General features: G+C 39.9%; 1 protein-coding gene across 3 annotated transcripts in view; it reads left to right on the top strand.

The window, feature by feature from the left end:
* Positions 1-15,714, top strand: part of PRKG1 (protein kinase cGMP-dependent 1) — a 393,753-nt gene that overhangs the window by 213,866 nt on the left and 164,173 nt on the right. For all 3 annotated transcript variants that reach the window (XM_042818630.1, XM_042818631.1, XM_042818632.1), the window contains exon 4: positions 953-1,058. In XM_042818630.1, the coding sequence (XP_042674564.1) occupies positions 953-1,058 (106 nt within the window). The remainder of the gene's footprint in view (positions 1-952; positions 1,059-15,714) is intronic.

The following is a 15,714-nucleotide window of genomic DNA, read 5'->3' as shown; positions in this document are numbered from 1 at the left end:
TTTTGATTTCTTTGCATCACGTTCACATGATACTGTTTTCTTTTAGCATAATGCAATGTTAATCTTTTTTATTTGATTTTGCAGTGGGATTCTTACTTCAGGAGTATATGGTGTAGTATGCGGTGTGTAATAATGAGTTCTTGAAACTTATCAGAAATGTGGCTATGAAAATTGAAAAAAAAATATATATTTGAAAGCTCCAAAAACTGTAATAATACCTGTGGACACCTATAAGGTCAACGAGAAGTTTGTCGTAGAATCACAGAATTCTATAGAATTCGTTTGAGTTGGAAGAGTCCTTTACAGGCCATCTGGTCCAACTCCCTGCAATGATCAGGGACACCCCCAGCTCCATCAGGTGCTTAGAGCCTCATCCAGCCTGACCCTGAATGTCTCCAAGGATGGGACATCCACGACCTCTCTGGGCAACTTCTAACTGTGCCTCACCACCCTTACAGTAAAAATCTTCTTCCTTATATCCAAACTTTTTGTCACATACACTGAAAGTAGAATGAAGCCTTAATGATTTGTTCTGCCTCTCAAACGTGATAATGTGCTAAAAACATCCACAAATCACTCATTGTTGTTGGCCACGCATCAAGAGTGATGTGTCCCAGTTGATAAACCCAGCCCCTAATTTGTTGCCTGCTTTCAGCCTGACTTCTTCCCAGCTCAGTGGCATGATTGGTTTTAGACAATCTTCCCATAGCCCACGTACAGTAGAGATAAAATTTAGCTAGATGCATATTTTGAATCGCTTCAATGCATGCTTAGTCCATTGTCTGGCAGATGAGTTTAACATTACTATTTTGAAGTGTGTACCCATTTTCATGTTTTCTCATGATGTAATTAGTTTCCTCTGCATTTCACAACAAATTTTCAAATTCTGAAATTTTGCTAATTACATTTTTTCCCTTGTCTTGTTTTTTTTTTTTTTTTTTTTTTTTTCCAGCTCTCGTAAATGTGAAACTTTGGGCTATTGATCGGCAATGTTTTCAAACAATAATGATGAGGACAGGCCTCATCAAGCATACTGAGTATATGGAATTTTTAAAAAGGTATGGCGCTTGTTTTCTTTATAAGAAATACAGTGAAACTGTTGTCCTCATCTTTGACTTTTTTGTGAATGCAGTGTTTGATTTATGTTCTTTCAATTTCTTTTTGTTTGCTGTTTAACCATCTGTAAGTGGTATCCTCCAGCCAAAGTTGGGTGATCACCAAGAGGGGTTGCATTGCTCTTTAGTTTCATTCCCATTGTGAGTTATTCATTTGCAAAGAGTGCCACAGCCATCATGTAAATGAAGCTTTGCTATGAGTTATTCAAAGCTTCTATATTGCAGAAAATGCCCATCAAATAAAAACCTCCCTGCGGAAGCATCTGGTTGTAGAACCAAGTCCATTTTAAGTGTACTTTTGCATTTCTACAGGCAAAATGCAAGTTTCTAGTGAAGCAAAAGCTGTGGATTTCTGTAAAGTGTGGTTTAAATGAGCAGCAAGAAAAGCATAAACTTTCACTCTTTAATTTTGACCTCAGTCTCACAAACATCATTGTGTTAGTGCTACCATCACAAAGTATGGCAAATCCTCCTTACCAAAGCAGGGGCTGATATCCCAAGAATTCAGATCTGTCATAGCAGTGAACAACTGCCTATATTTCGTATCAGCAAAGCAATAGCAAATAGGAGCATAACATCACCGAATCCTAGAGAAAAAAAGTTGCCTGAGTCAGAGTGATGTTGTAAGTAATTCCATCGTTATTAAGTCATTACCGCAGCAGATTTGTCCCAGATCAGAATGTTCTCTGATGAATCACTCCCCTCCCAAGCAAAAGTGATGAGAGGTAATTTACCTGAGAGGAACATTCTTTTGCTGGAAGGTAGGAACTTGCACAAATTTCATGCAATTTGGGCTCCTTTTCCCCACCTCTCACCATGGGGAGGCTATACTTGATATCTCTTTTTCTAAAAAGGGAGGTAGTAAAAATCACTTACAGACATTAAATAAACCTATGCAATACTTTAGCTGGATGCCACAAAATTGGGCAGTCCCACAAGGGCCAGGGTGGGTGACCTCTGTTCCCATCATCTGCAGGGAAAGCTTTGAGGATAATTTAAAAGTAGTGAAAGATTGATAACAGTAACAAAGTAGTAAAACTAAAGTGATTGGTGATGCGGCCTGGCCTCTGATGAGGACAAGATGTTGCCCCAGAGAGGACCAGGAGCTCCATGGAGAAGTTCTGCTGCTCAGGAGCAGCCATCAAAGCCCAGCTTTTTCCAGGTGTCTCAATTGTCTCAGTTTGTGGTTATTCACAGGTGTACTCAGGAAAGGAAACAAAAACCTGTTGCTGTGTGGGAAGCGTTTAAAAAACCACGAATTCAATGTTAACATGCAGTGGCCTTTCTTGTGTGCTGGTGAATGAAACAAAGAAAATGAAAGTAAGATCAGTTTTGGTTGTTATTTTGCTCTGGCTCTCTTTGGAAGAAGATGCTGTGCACGTAGTAAGTTCTTAAGCTTTGAGCTTTAGTAGAGCTTTTCTAGATCATCAAGATCAATTTGGATGCATGTTGCACTGAGCCTGCCCAGCTTTAATTTTAGAGCTAATAGTGTAAGGAAACAACTGATGATTTTTCTCTTACTGTATCTTCTTGTTCACGACAGTGTGTCAAGAGTGTATTAATGCTGAAAGGCTAAAAAAAAAAGTTAAAGCAAATACATTTCAGAAAGGCCAAAAGCAAGCAAATAAGTTTTCTTTAAATCTTGCTATTTCAGTTTTGGAAAATGTTTGTCATACAGAATGTTGCAGCATGGAACAGCAACTTTCCATTGCATTGTCCAGTTGTGCTCTATGCATCAATAGCTACTTCAAGCTCAACATAAATTCCTTTTTTAATTTAAATGAGGTACTAGGTGCTCGTCTGTAAGGATGCTTCCCTTCTAAATGTTTAAGGAAAAAAATACATTAAATCTTGAGAGCAAGGAAAATGTTGTCAATTGTTTACTGTATTTGTTCTTTTTTCCTTTCCTTTATTAATAAGTTAATGAAAATGTTCACCAAGAAACAAAGTCAAAATAAATATTTAAGTGAAACCTATTCACAGAGAAGTGAGGGAGGCTGGAAAGCATTATCTTTGCTCTTAGCACTCTGAAAAAGTTGTCTTTCATAATCTTTTCATTAGTCACAGTAGCGTAACAGTCATTCACTTCAATAGAATGCTTTTGCCTGCAGACAAAACACAATAGAAATGCATCTGTTCAGGGTGAGATGAGATCCTTCCTATCTTCTCATTCATCTTACTGACAGTAGCCACAGCACATGCACAGGTGTCACCAGGGCTCCATTTGGTCACTACAGAATACTACCTCTGTGGCCAGTGTTTGTCATCTGCTGTGGTTTTCTGTTGAAAGAACATATTGATGAAATGGATCTGCTATTATTTGCTTAGTTTCACTCTTTTATCTTCAGAGAATACATGGTCTAGTCCTTCCTTCCGAATGCTGTGGAAAACCATAAAATGTACGTTTCCTGGTTAAGAAATCCCAGTCTATCTTTCCAGTGGATACTGTGCTGGAAAACTGTCTCATCGTCAGCTCCAAGGAGTGGTACATAGCTCTCATGGATTTACAAAGGTTGAAATAACTATTTGATGTACATAAAACAACAATTGTCTGGAGCTAGGAGCAACTAAACATCCTCTTTTTCATAGTGTTTAGGATGAACTGGTCTCTTCATCCCGCTCTGGCGCTTGTAAAGTTAATGGATGATCCTTGAAGTGATCAAAAGATGCCCTAGTTCCATAGCAGTACCTGCTTCAAGTAGAGGAGAAATCCAGGCTGTTTTTTGATCACTGCATGTATGCCAAATACCAAATCATAGCGCTGATTCCCTTTGAAACACAAATTTTCAGTAGCTCATTATGTAGCTGAAACCATGCTAGATTAAGCTAGCTCAAAGCACAGCTAATGTGCAGGCAATGGTAAAGAGTTAAATTATATCATCTAAAAAAATCCTGTAGGTTTAGTAACAATTTATGGCTGAAAATGCTGAACATCTCATCTTCGATCTTTACCCAACTTAGTGCTTACTGTGTATCATTGAATATACTTGCCCTTACACGAACAAGAAGTAGCATTATTCTGCTGTGAAAATTGTAGCTATGCTAAATCCACCATCTCCATACATCTCACTGCAACATTCATAGTGCTAAGGTTATAGTGATTTTCTTCTCAAGCCTGCAATGAAGAACAGTGTTTAAGCAAGATCAGAATATTTCAGTTAGGGGGAAAAAAAAGCATTTATACAATAAAATTGTTCAGGAAATATGATGGGAAAAGGGAGCAGGTGTAGTCATTTCCTGCTAAATCATAAAAGTTTCAAGTTTTCAAAGTTTTCAAAAAGGCCAGGATACCTTTTGAAGAGTAAACATTATCTTTTTTTTTTTTTTTTTTTTTTTTTTTTTTTTTCAAAAAACTGTCTAGATATGCCATAAAAAAACCACCTGTGTTCTGGTCCACTGTGTGAACTCTGATTCATCCAAGATCCTGGAACAGATCAGGCAACAAATGATGAATATTGTATGTAGCCTTGGAGGAAGGATCTAACTTTAGATGCGGAAAATTAAAGGACATTACATGCTTACACTCACACAGCCTTGAATCTTGCTTAAACTTTATGTTAACGTCAGAAACTCTGATCCTGCTGAAAAAATCCCAGTCTTCAGCTTATAACATTTTGTTGTACTGCTTTGGCTTGATCTTGAATCTCTCTTATAATCTCACTTAAGTCAAAAAAGTTTAAGTGGGAAGTTTTAATCTGATGAAGTATGTCAGAAATGTGGCTTTATGCCCTCATGGTTTATCGACGTGGGGAGTCGTGCTGGTAAAGTTATTTGTGTAGAAACACAGATGTAACTGTTTCAATCCTGAAATCGGCGGCAGAGAAAGTTTTGCATTTCGTTTGAGTCATTTATAACCAAGAGGAAAGCAAATACAAAACTGTGTGGAGGTTTATTAAATGATTGCCTTTGGCGGATTGCCTGCAGTTTCATGCAAAACATTTCACACAGTGCATCATAGGGTGAAATTATACTGGACAGAAGTGGGAGAGAAATTAAAAAAGTGAGGCAAAGGGAGGACAGGATTTTGAAAAAGAGAGTTGGAAAGTGAATTAGTGGAATATGTATACATTAGGATAGTTTCAAGTGACTGAATCTGTGAAACAGGCCTTGGCCTAAAGAAGGCAGTTTTTGTGGAGGACTGGAACATGGGCAAAGTGAACAGTGGGGATAGCTGAGAAAGAGGAAAAGGGAAAATATTTCCAGAAGATAAATAAGTACATTTATTCTTAATGCAAATTCATGTGGAAGGACAGAAGTACTGGTTCAAACTGAGACCCCATCTAGACTAGCATCCTTTTCATCCCAAGATGGTGCCCAAGGCCAAAATGATGGGCCCATCCTGCCTGAGACAGGTGTGCAGAGTAGGACTTTGAAGACCAATTGTGTCATCTTCCAGTGACGCTGCTCACCTTCTGTAAGATGTGACCATCAGCCACTTCTAGGATGTGCTAGTTTTCCAGGACAATCCAAAGAATGTCACTTGCAGGAAGGAGTTGAACTGTTGTGTCAGGACTGGATTCCCTCTGACCTCAAAGGCATCAACAAGGCATTCACCCCAGCTGCCCAGACTGACACCAGCTCATCTTGTGATCTATGAACTGTGCAATGCATAGTGTGACAGAAACCATAAGTCCAGGCAAAGGTCTGCTGGTGGAGCAGAAATTCTTGAAACATCCAGCTAGCATCTCCCAAGAGCTGAAGATGAAATGGTGTGACTTAAAAGTCAGCTTCCTCAACTGTGCCCCAAAGTGACCACAAATACTATGTGCTCATATTGCGTGTGACATATTGCCCAGGAAAGAGTTAAAAACAGAATGAGGTAATTAATACATAATTAGACGGAGATTGCTTTCCAGCTCCTATCTGTGGAAAGCTCTGAATCTTTTTTTCTCTTCTGAAGTATTCACTGGTACTTTTCAGGCCTCTCTTGCCTGTTAGCATAACTCAGGCAAGGCAGATCACATGCCAGACACAATTCCAGTCTGTTTTGCAGAGCTGTCAAGCACTTCCTTTCTCTCTCAAGATACACTGCTTCTTTTATCGCCTAACACTGCCTAAAATCCACAGGTCTGCTAAGAGAGGGAAGATTGAATGACTGATCTGCATTAGAGCACAGTGGTGTTTTTAACTAGAAAATATAATCAGCTGGACTCCTTCCACATCCGGAGACAAGACTGGCTTTGAAGAGAGCACCTGGAAATGATGGGGCGCTCTTTCAGTGCAGACCTCCATCAAACAGCTGAGATCTTTAGCCACACTGATGCCACACTGAGGGTTAAAATTGTTCTTTTCCATGATTGATCAATGTGAGCAAAAGAGGAATCATTAAGATGGCAGAAAATCAAGTCAACTTTGAGTCCATTTAGTTCGGAATTCTTCGTGGGCTTGTAGGACTCCTCAGTTATCCTTAGAATGAAGAATGAATTCATCCTTGTTTGCAGCAAATCAAAGAACTTCCGTAAGATGGTTTGCCTTTCAGTGTGTTTTTTAAAGGTGAGACAAAAATACAGCTTAGCCCTTGACTCAGAAGGTGGTGTTGAACTCACGTGGGCTTCTAGTGGGAAAGGCTAAGCTGCGTTTTGGCTTTGGAAATGGCACCAAATCTTGCCTGTCTGTTGTTTTAAACTCAGTTGGGCTCAGGATTCTTTAAGGGTGACTTGAAGGAAGTTTGTGTGTGCAAGTGGCTGAGTGTAAGGGATGGGTTTTGCCGCACCACGGTGCGCGGGTGGGTGCTGAAGCAGAACTGAAATGATGTGCCGCAGTATCAATCTGTCAGCTTTCAACAAGAAAAACAGTCTTTATGTTATCTTCTGGAGGCAAGGAAGGCAGGAGAGGAGATTTAAAAATAGTTTTGTAATGGCTGGTTTTTTTTAACATAGCCTCCATAATCCCATGGTGATGCTGTTAATGCTTGTGAAGTGGCTGGGACAGGCACTTTTTTTAAGAAGTGGAAAGTTAATATTGACCAATTATGGTTTTGATCTAAGGAAAATGTTTGTTGGAGGCAATGCACCGCAAGGGAAAGGGAGGAGGACTGAAGAGAAGGAAAAGGTATAGCATTCCTCATGATCTAAAGCAGGAGAAAGGGAGAGGAAAAACACTGTTTTATTTCAGCTCAAACAACCACAATAGCCCAACCAATGAAGGGAATTGAAGGTAGCTCACCCCAGACCACGCTCAGGAGAATGCTGGTCTCCATGAGGCATGCTGCCCTTTCCTCTCACTACTGCTGCAGATTGACAAAAGCAGTGCTTGCACACAGCATATCTGGGTGCTTACCCAGCATCTGGTTGTGGGTTCAGCATCTGCTGCTAGGAATACCGTTCATACGGACTGATTTGCTCTGATGCTGCTCTGCATATGTTTACCATCAGTCAGAGAATTCTCACTTCAGACTTGTGGGGATTTTTCTGTTTCCACATGTGCCTGTTACAGCTTAGCAGGATTGTCATAAAGTAAAATGGCTTTTCCCATTAAACATGCTTCCAGCTGAGGCAACTTCAGGTTTTGATCTGCAGTTCAGCAGTAAATAGTTTACTGTTGGTGAGGTGACGGGCAACAGGCAGTGAGTTTGCTCCTGATGTCCGTTTGTGGGGCAGCTGAAGGCTTTGCTGAAATGTGGAGTTGACTTCTTTTGCAGGGAGACCAGACCAGGGAGTGCAGAGAGGGAAGAAGGATTTTGGAGTCCTTGAGTTTCTTTGCCTAGTCTTTTTTCTGGGAGTGGTAAAATCTAATTTGCTGGTAGGCTATGGAACATACTGTCATTACATTTCAAAGGAAAACAAATCAAGATCCTGTCTCTGTTCTGCCACGTAAGGGCTTCCCTTCCCATTCCTCACCCCCCCGTAGCAGTGATTGTATGAGAAAATACCTTCAAAGATGCGGTCATGATCTCAATTGACACAAGATCATATTTTGTTTGTGTTAGCCTTTAAAAAATAATGGCTTTTTTAAAAAAAAAAAACTTCTAAATTCCAAAATCACTTTTTTATGGCAGATGCTGTCTTTGATTTGTCATCAGTTACTGTTTCTTCCTATATGGGAATCATGTTTTACTTTTCTATGTATGTAGCATCTGATCAGAAGTGCAGATCAGTCAGCCAGAAGTATTTTACTGGCAAACCAGATATTAGGATGGTTTCTTGCAGGCAGAAGGGACCACCACCTGGTTCTGTATTGTTGCAGTGGTGCTTCAGAGCCATAAGGGTGCTTACATTTGACATTCTGGCTGTCTGGAGAAGAAGAAATCCTGTTGGTAATTTTGTGTCAGGGCAAAACCAATTCCTTCCTGCTCTCTAACCATCACTGCTATCAGGATTTGGAGGACAGGGGCTTTCTAAGCTCCCAGACAAACTGGGCTGAGCAAATGCGTTAAATGGTTCTCTGTGCTGAGTAGGAAATCAAGCTCCTTACAACTCAATACAGAACATTCAGCATAACTGGAGATTTGTTAAGGTGTCACAGTTTGTTTAACGTAATTCAATTCATCCTTACCCAGTTGACGTATTGTGATATTATGTGGATGTTTGTGGCTGTGTATACCAGGAAGATTATTTTCCTTTGCTTGCTAAAACGTACTAAAGAGTAGTCACCTTGAGATTTCGGGTTCATTCTGCAAATATTGAAGTAGATGAGTATATTTAAGATTATTCTGATCACGTGATAGTTTTGCTCAAAATGAGACTCTGCATGAGCTCCAGAACAAGAGCTGCAGCACATAGCTGTATGCTGGAGAGCCATGCGTAGCTCTATTGGGGTGTCCCTTACACCTGAGAAGATGAAAAGCAGCCCAGAATAACTACACAAGGTGCGTTTGGTTGTTATTTTGCAAATGCTATATGATGATAATCACAGAATATCTCAAGTTGCAGTGAAACCATTAGGGTCACCAATATTTCTGACATTTGACCAGTTTAGTTGTGTTTGGTCAGTAACACTGATTTTAATGAATTATGCAACAGCTCAGAGGTGGAAGTGGAAAAGACAGTCAATGCGAAGCCAGCATTTTTTAAACGGGATGATAGTGTTCTTAGATAAAATGCATAACAGCTCAAATGGGTTCCAGATCGTAAAAGAGGATGGATGATAGAGCTGTGAGAAACAGTAGGCTCTTAGAAAAAGTAAGAAGTGTGGCCAGAGGTTAAGCAAGGATAGCAATAAGCCTGGTGTTATAACACTGGTAATTCTGAATTATTGAAAGAAGGTGAAAAAGATTATGATGGATTCTATAATTCATTTCAAAATCAAGTTTTAATGCTTCTCTAATAATTGCATGCTGCTCTAAAGTAATTAGTTCCAAAAGGTCCTATGCCCTGTGTTGTACCAGACAGCAGAGTAAGTGGTTTATTATCTGACTTTCTCAATTTACTTATCTGTTATTTATAAGTAATTGATACCCATTTAGAATAACTCATGCAAATATTGATATTGGTTTTAAAGCTTAGGAGTAATCACAGAGAAGTCAGTCCTAATGCCTTTATCCTGGCAAAATGCAATTGTCTTTACTCCTCTGTTTATCAAGTTGTACTGCTGTAGCTTGCTGGCAATATTGGAAGTAGCAAGGGGTGAGTCCTTTGCCCATTGATTTCTCTCTTACGGTCGTGGGTGATTCTGTGTTCCTTGTCCATCACTCTGCCCTCTGCCTGCATGGCCTCATGTGACATCTGTCACCAATGGCTTGACTAAGATGGCTGAATTTTGTACATTTAAAAAATCCAGGTCCATTTCTTACCATTCTTTCTCAGAGGTGAGTTTCCCAAGGCACACCCAGCACTCTCCATCTCAGGCCCCAAAGCCAGTTTTGGATCCCGTGGTTAGCATGCAGCCTTTTGATAATCACATACATTTCAGAGCTCATCCTCGTGTTTGACATCTCTCACAAAAAATGCTTATCCACCTATCCAGCTTGTTATCGCACCAGACAGTCTCCATTCCAGAGTTTATTTTCCTGCTCAAATTACAGATAGATGCTTTTGAAAGCATCTGACAGTCGTCTGTCCTCCAGGGAATTAACTGATATCCAGGAGAAGGATTTCAGTAGTTCCAGCTGTCTGCTTTAAAACGTTCTGGGGTTTGACCAGGCAAACTGGAACTGGCCTTTGTGGTTGTAGCTGCTCCACGTTGCCTTCTATGTGGGCAGAAATGCATCTGGAGGCTTCTTTTTGCCCTTCTGGTAGTCAGATATTAATAGGTGTCCAGTCCCCTGTGAAAGATTGTTATCATTAGTACTTATTTAAATGAGTGAGTAACCTAAACAGTTTCTTGATAGGAAAATACAGGCTGAACGTTAACTTCTGTATCTCTTTTTTCCTCCTACTATAAGAAAAAATTTTCCCTCATGGAAACCTTCAGATGTAACAGATTTTTTTTATTACCTGCTTTTGGATGAAGCACTGTAGTCTGACGTCACTACTCGGATGAATTAACTTGGGTTAATATTTTGTTCTCATTTGATCAAATGATGTGACTTTGGAGTTGCTTGCATGGTACCAAACAGTCTTATCAACTTGCAGCGTAAAACAATGGATGTTGAAAAATGGGCTGTAAGTAACAGCCTGGATTTCCTTCAATTCATTATTCTGCAAGCATTGTGGCTTCAGAAATTAGTTTCAACTTATCTTCCTTTTTTCTTTTTTCATCCAAAGCAACAATGAATAGGCAGTGGACCACTGTTCTTTGCTGATCTTGCTTTATTAACAATGCAAGCCGATCACAGAGAAATGTTCTTGCCAGCACTTGTATGCAAGCATTGTGTCTGGCCAGGGGCAATCATGCCTTTGGGTTATATTTGTCTGGAAACAACTTTGCCATAGGATTCTGCGGTGCAGCATTCAAGTGCACTCCAAATCGCGTTTCTGTTTTCCAGTCACTTTCTCTTTTGCCATGGTGGGACTGCCTAGCAAGTCATTAACAGGACTGGCCACAAAATGGCATCCAGTGCTGCACAAGTAGCTAATGACCAAGGGAAATCACTGGTCACTTGCTGGATACTGAGCATTTGCTGTAAAATCAACTTTTGCCTTTCTAATCCCAGTATAAGGGATAAGAACTCTGCATTTCTGGGCATACCTTTGTCCTGCAGCACTTCACACAGCTTCTGTTTTGGTATGTGCCAATACTTGCAGAACTGTTAATCTCCTTGAGTTGGTAGTCGGAAAGCCAACTGATGTCTCCAAGTGTTAGGGAGTTACCCACGGTCTCCAAAGAAACTATGTTTACATGCCTGCAAATTTTGCAAAGTTTAAAACTTGTTGAACTTTTGAGAAGGAAGACAGTAGACGAAGTGTCCTTTTTCTGTCCCTGGTGGAAAGGTTTGAGTACCAGCTGATTTCTAGAAGGTTATCTCAGACTTCATGTTTAAACAGTCTGTTGATCCTAATGGGAAAAACGTGCCTGCAAATGCACAACAGCAAACAGCTTTTTGGCTTTTGGCACTGTTGCCCACAGTACTGCCATTTTGGAGCTGAGGACATGTGAGATATACGCACAATGGTCGGATGGGGTAAAAGTTTGGCTTTGAAATAGTAGCAAAAGTTTACTGCAATTCAGATTTCAGATAAATTGACAAAAAATTAAAACACTTTTTAAAAATTGACTGTTAAATAAATGTAGCCATGACTTTTGTTTTCAGTATCCTTAGTAGGAAAAAGAAAGGGCTGTTGCTGAGGCCTAAGCAGTTAACAAGGTGATCTTTTAACTTCAGGGTTAGATACTTACCAAGGCAAAATACCATCCAGGAGGTAACACTTCATTTGATGACCACCACTTGTAGGAAAAATAGGTCAGGCAGGATCAGTTTTATTACCATGGCAACTGCCTAGTTGCTGGTGGAAAGACTAACTTGATGACTAAGTGTACCATTAGTGAAACATTAGTTTCATTGCTGGGTCTTAAAGAGGCTTATTTTTACAGTGACCTGATGGACACTAAAATGACAAAAACAGCAGTTATCTTTCTGGTCCTCTATGTGATTGTATTTAGGTTCTTTTCTGTGTTTCTGCACACTGGAGGTTGTGGTTTATGTATGAGAGCTTTCTGCTGGAAGGCTTATGGGGATTTCCTCCTCCTGGCAGTATTAACACCACTGTAGCTTTATGGGAATGCCAGGCTGCAGTTATTTGCAGCCATCCTGGCTTAACAGTGAGAGGCAGTTGGGTTACTCCTATTCTGAGGTCCAGCTCCAATGGAGAAACCACATAACACAATAGGAAATGTCAACATCAAACTGATGCACGGGAGGAGGTCGCAGTGGCAACACAGCCATCATGTACTTCATTTTTATCCTTGTGTTTATATTGTCTAAAGTGAATGGACGTGATAAAACTCTTAAAAACTGTAGCAGTCTGTGCAAGACAGTGGTTGAGGCTCAAAACCTCTATTTAGTTGCTATGCCATGCATTTTCATCTACTCCCGGGACTTGCAGATTGTTTTTCATGAAGCTCTTGAGAAGACCTTAATGTGCAACTTCTACACGCTTTGCATGAGAGAAATACACAGTAATTATATTATCAAATTTGTTACTTTACTTTGACAAATTCAACTTGTCATTAACAATGTCTGGTGCGGCATGGAGTGCCAAGCATTAAGACACAGCCAGAAAGAAAATAGCTGAGAATCTAGGAGGGGAATGAAGGCATGAATAAAAGCTGCAGCTTCGCAGGGCAAAGAGTAAATATTTCATGTTTAATTCCTGTCTCACTCTGTGTCTCTTACAGATGTTCTCTGAATTCAGGACTATGCTTAGACCATTCTCAAACTCTAAAATTGTGCATGAAGTTTGAGGGAAGATAAAAGATTTCGCGTAGTGCTGAGATTTGGTTTGAAAGGTGCAGGCAGGAATTATAGTATCAGCAAGTAGTTAGCACTCACATTAATTTGGAGTCCACTTTCTTATGAAGTATTCACTGAAACATAAGTTTGCTGTGAAGTTGCTCAGTCTTGAGTAGGCTCAATGATAACAGCCTCTGACCTTGCTGCTTCCCCCTGGCACTGCTGGTAGTACTTAGTAAGATGATATTGGCTAAGAACCTGCTTTGGACTCCATTACAAAAGATGCTTTAAAAAAAGATTTGGAACAGATTGGCTAGGTTGAAAGATTTGCAGCTTGATTCAAAGCATGGGAAGTTAGAGTGTCATGGCTGGGGAATGGTGTAAATTTGGGATAGTACTGCAGAGGTGATGCCCAGCAGAGTAATGTGGTACTTAGGTGATGTTAATTCTTTTAAGAAATAAAAGGTCATTGGAAAGGAGTGACACCAATGACACTTTTGTCTACCAGCCTTAATTGAGAAAGCAAGCCTTCTCTAATAGAGGACCATGGCAGAAGTTGAAGAAAGGTGTTACTTCTTGACATTATCTGACATTTCTTTTCTGTAAGTGTATGGGAACTGTTGAATCACGGCCTGAACCTCTGACCAGCTGAGGTGAGCACTCAGTCAGCCCTGGGAGCACAGGTGAAGGCAGTTCAGCTGTGTGACCAGAAGGGCTGGAGCCTCTCCTAGACATTTAAGAGCTGACTAGCAGTAGGGAAGGATCTCTTTTGGAGATAGCTCCTCTTGGAATCCTCTCAGCGAGCCCAGGATAAGGGTAAGCTTTTCACCCATTCTTCTTTGGTATGATTACCTGTTTAGCCTAAATTTTCTACATATTTCTTAATTATAACATCTGTATATTCACTGATTATACAGTAAGTCAGAAAGATCCAGTACAGATCCATAAGTGGAGGCATTTCGATAACTGTGACTTAAATAACAGATTATAGAGAAGTGTTTTTTTTTTTTTTTCTCTGCTGGAAAAGGTTGGCTAGTACTTTTGAAGAGAGCCATGGTGCGAAGAGTACATATGTTTTAGTAAGCAAACTTGCATATCAAAGGGCTTAGCCTTCATTTAATCTTTCTTTATTACTACTGTGTTGCCCAGCTAACCCAGCTGTGGATGAGAAACAGACTGATGTAGAAATAGAAATCGATGTGCACATGTCCCTGAATTTTTTTCCCTCTTTTCTCCAAGGTTTGGTAAACCTTTACTAAAAGTGCTTTTCAGAAAGAATAAAGACTTCTTCGAGAGTCTGATATTATCTGTCACTTCGGTTAACTCTTAATAAACATAAAAAACCCTTAAGATGCGCTATTTGAAAAATTCACATCACTGTGTTTTGCTGATTGGAAATCCTTTGGGGATTAATGTGTGTCAAAAGTATACATTTGTTCAAGCGAAAATGAAGTAGCATTCACCGTCTTAGGAGCTTTGAGATAAAATTAATTATTGCTTCCTCTGCAAAATGGATTCATACACATGGGAACCTAAAATGCATGAATTGGAGTAGATCCTTCTGAGGGGTGATTTTAGTCTTTGTTAATAATCTGGATGAAGCAGCTGATGACTGAAAATAAACCATGTTGCTGAAAGTGAAATAAACTGCAGTGAGATTAAAAATAGGGACAGGGTCTTTGAATTTGTCTTGTCACAATGCATAACCCGGGAGCACATCAATGTATGCTGAACAGAATTAGAGTTTAAAGGCCAAATTAAGTAAAGAACTGGGCATGCTTCCAAAAGAATAGCTCATTAAACTTCAGCCCTCTGTTGGGCTGTCTGTTAGGAAGTGTGCAGGAAGGCCACCCTTTAATACTTTTTGGCAGGGAATAGCGCATCTAATTTTGGATTTGACATTAGAAAAAGATGTAGCTTCTAGAAGAGACAGCAGAGCATGAAGCCTCTGAGCAGAGAAAAAGCTGCTAGTTTGGTATTTGGGCGCAATTAGAGGTGTGAGTGAAATATTGTGATAACATTGCATTATATTCATGGGAAAATAAAGGCAGTTCATATGGGACATAGATCTTTTCTGCATTTAGACTTGTACAAAGTGTCCAGTATGGAAAATGGTTTGTGTGTGTATAATCAATGAATATTAAGATGTATAATCAATGGATATTAAGATGTTATAATCACAAAAGAACAAGAGAGTTAGGCAAAGTAGACTAAGATAATAAGGAGAATAAATGGAAGGCTTACCCATATGCTAGGCTCATCTACAGAAAGCACCAGAAGAGGGGATCTCCAGACAAGATCCTTCCTAGTGGTAGCCAGCTCTTAAATAGGTCTAGGAGCCAGGCTCCACCCCTTCCGGCAGCACAGCTGAATTGCCTTCACCTGTGCTCCTCTGGCTGACTCATGGCTCGCCTCAAGTGATCAATCAGAGGTTCAGGCCGTGACTCAGCAGTTCCCATACAGTGTGTTATGCCAGTGCAGTTTGTATTTATCCACTTTTATATTCTATATACTACAATACCAATATGTCTTACTCACAAGCTATTTCTACAAGTAGACAAGATTGTCAGTAGCTATTTTGGCAGACCAAAGAAGCAAGTTGACTTTAATAAGTACTTGAAATACACTTCAAGTTGTCACCTGAAATCCAGGAAGAAAACTAACTCCAATGTGGTGTTAGAAAGGTGCATTCCCTGATTCCTCTCGATATGTATTGGGTGACTTCAATCAAGTACATGCCTTCAGAGTTCAAGTTCTATATTTAAACTGTTAAGACATACATATTCATCCTTTTCCAAAAACTTATTAATATATGCTAATGTTCCTCTG

Source organism: Centrocercus urophasianus, unplaced genomic scaffold (assembly GCF_019232065.1).
Source record: "Centrocercus urophasianus isolate 14NV4802_14NV808 unplaced genomic scaffold, USGS_Curo_1.0 seq_17, whole genome shotgun sequence".
In the NCBI taxonomy this organism is placed as follows: Eukaryota; Metazoa; Chordata; class Aves; order Galliformes; family Phasianidae; genus Centrocercus; species Centrocercus urophasianus.
This window is presented reverse-complemented; position numbering and strand designations above follow the sequence as displayed.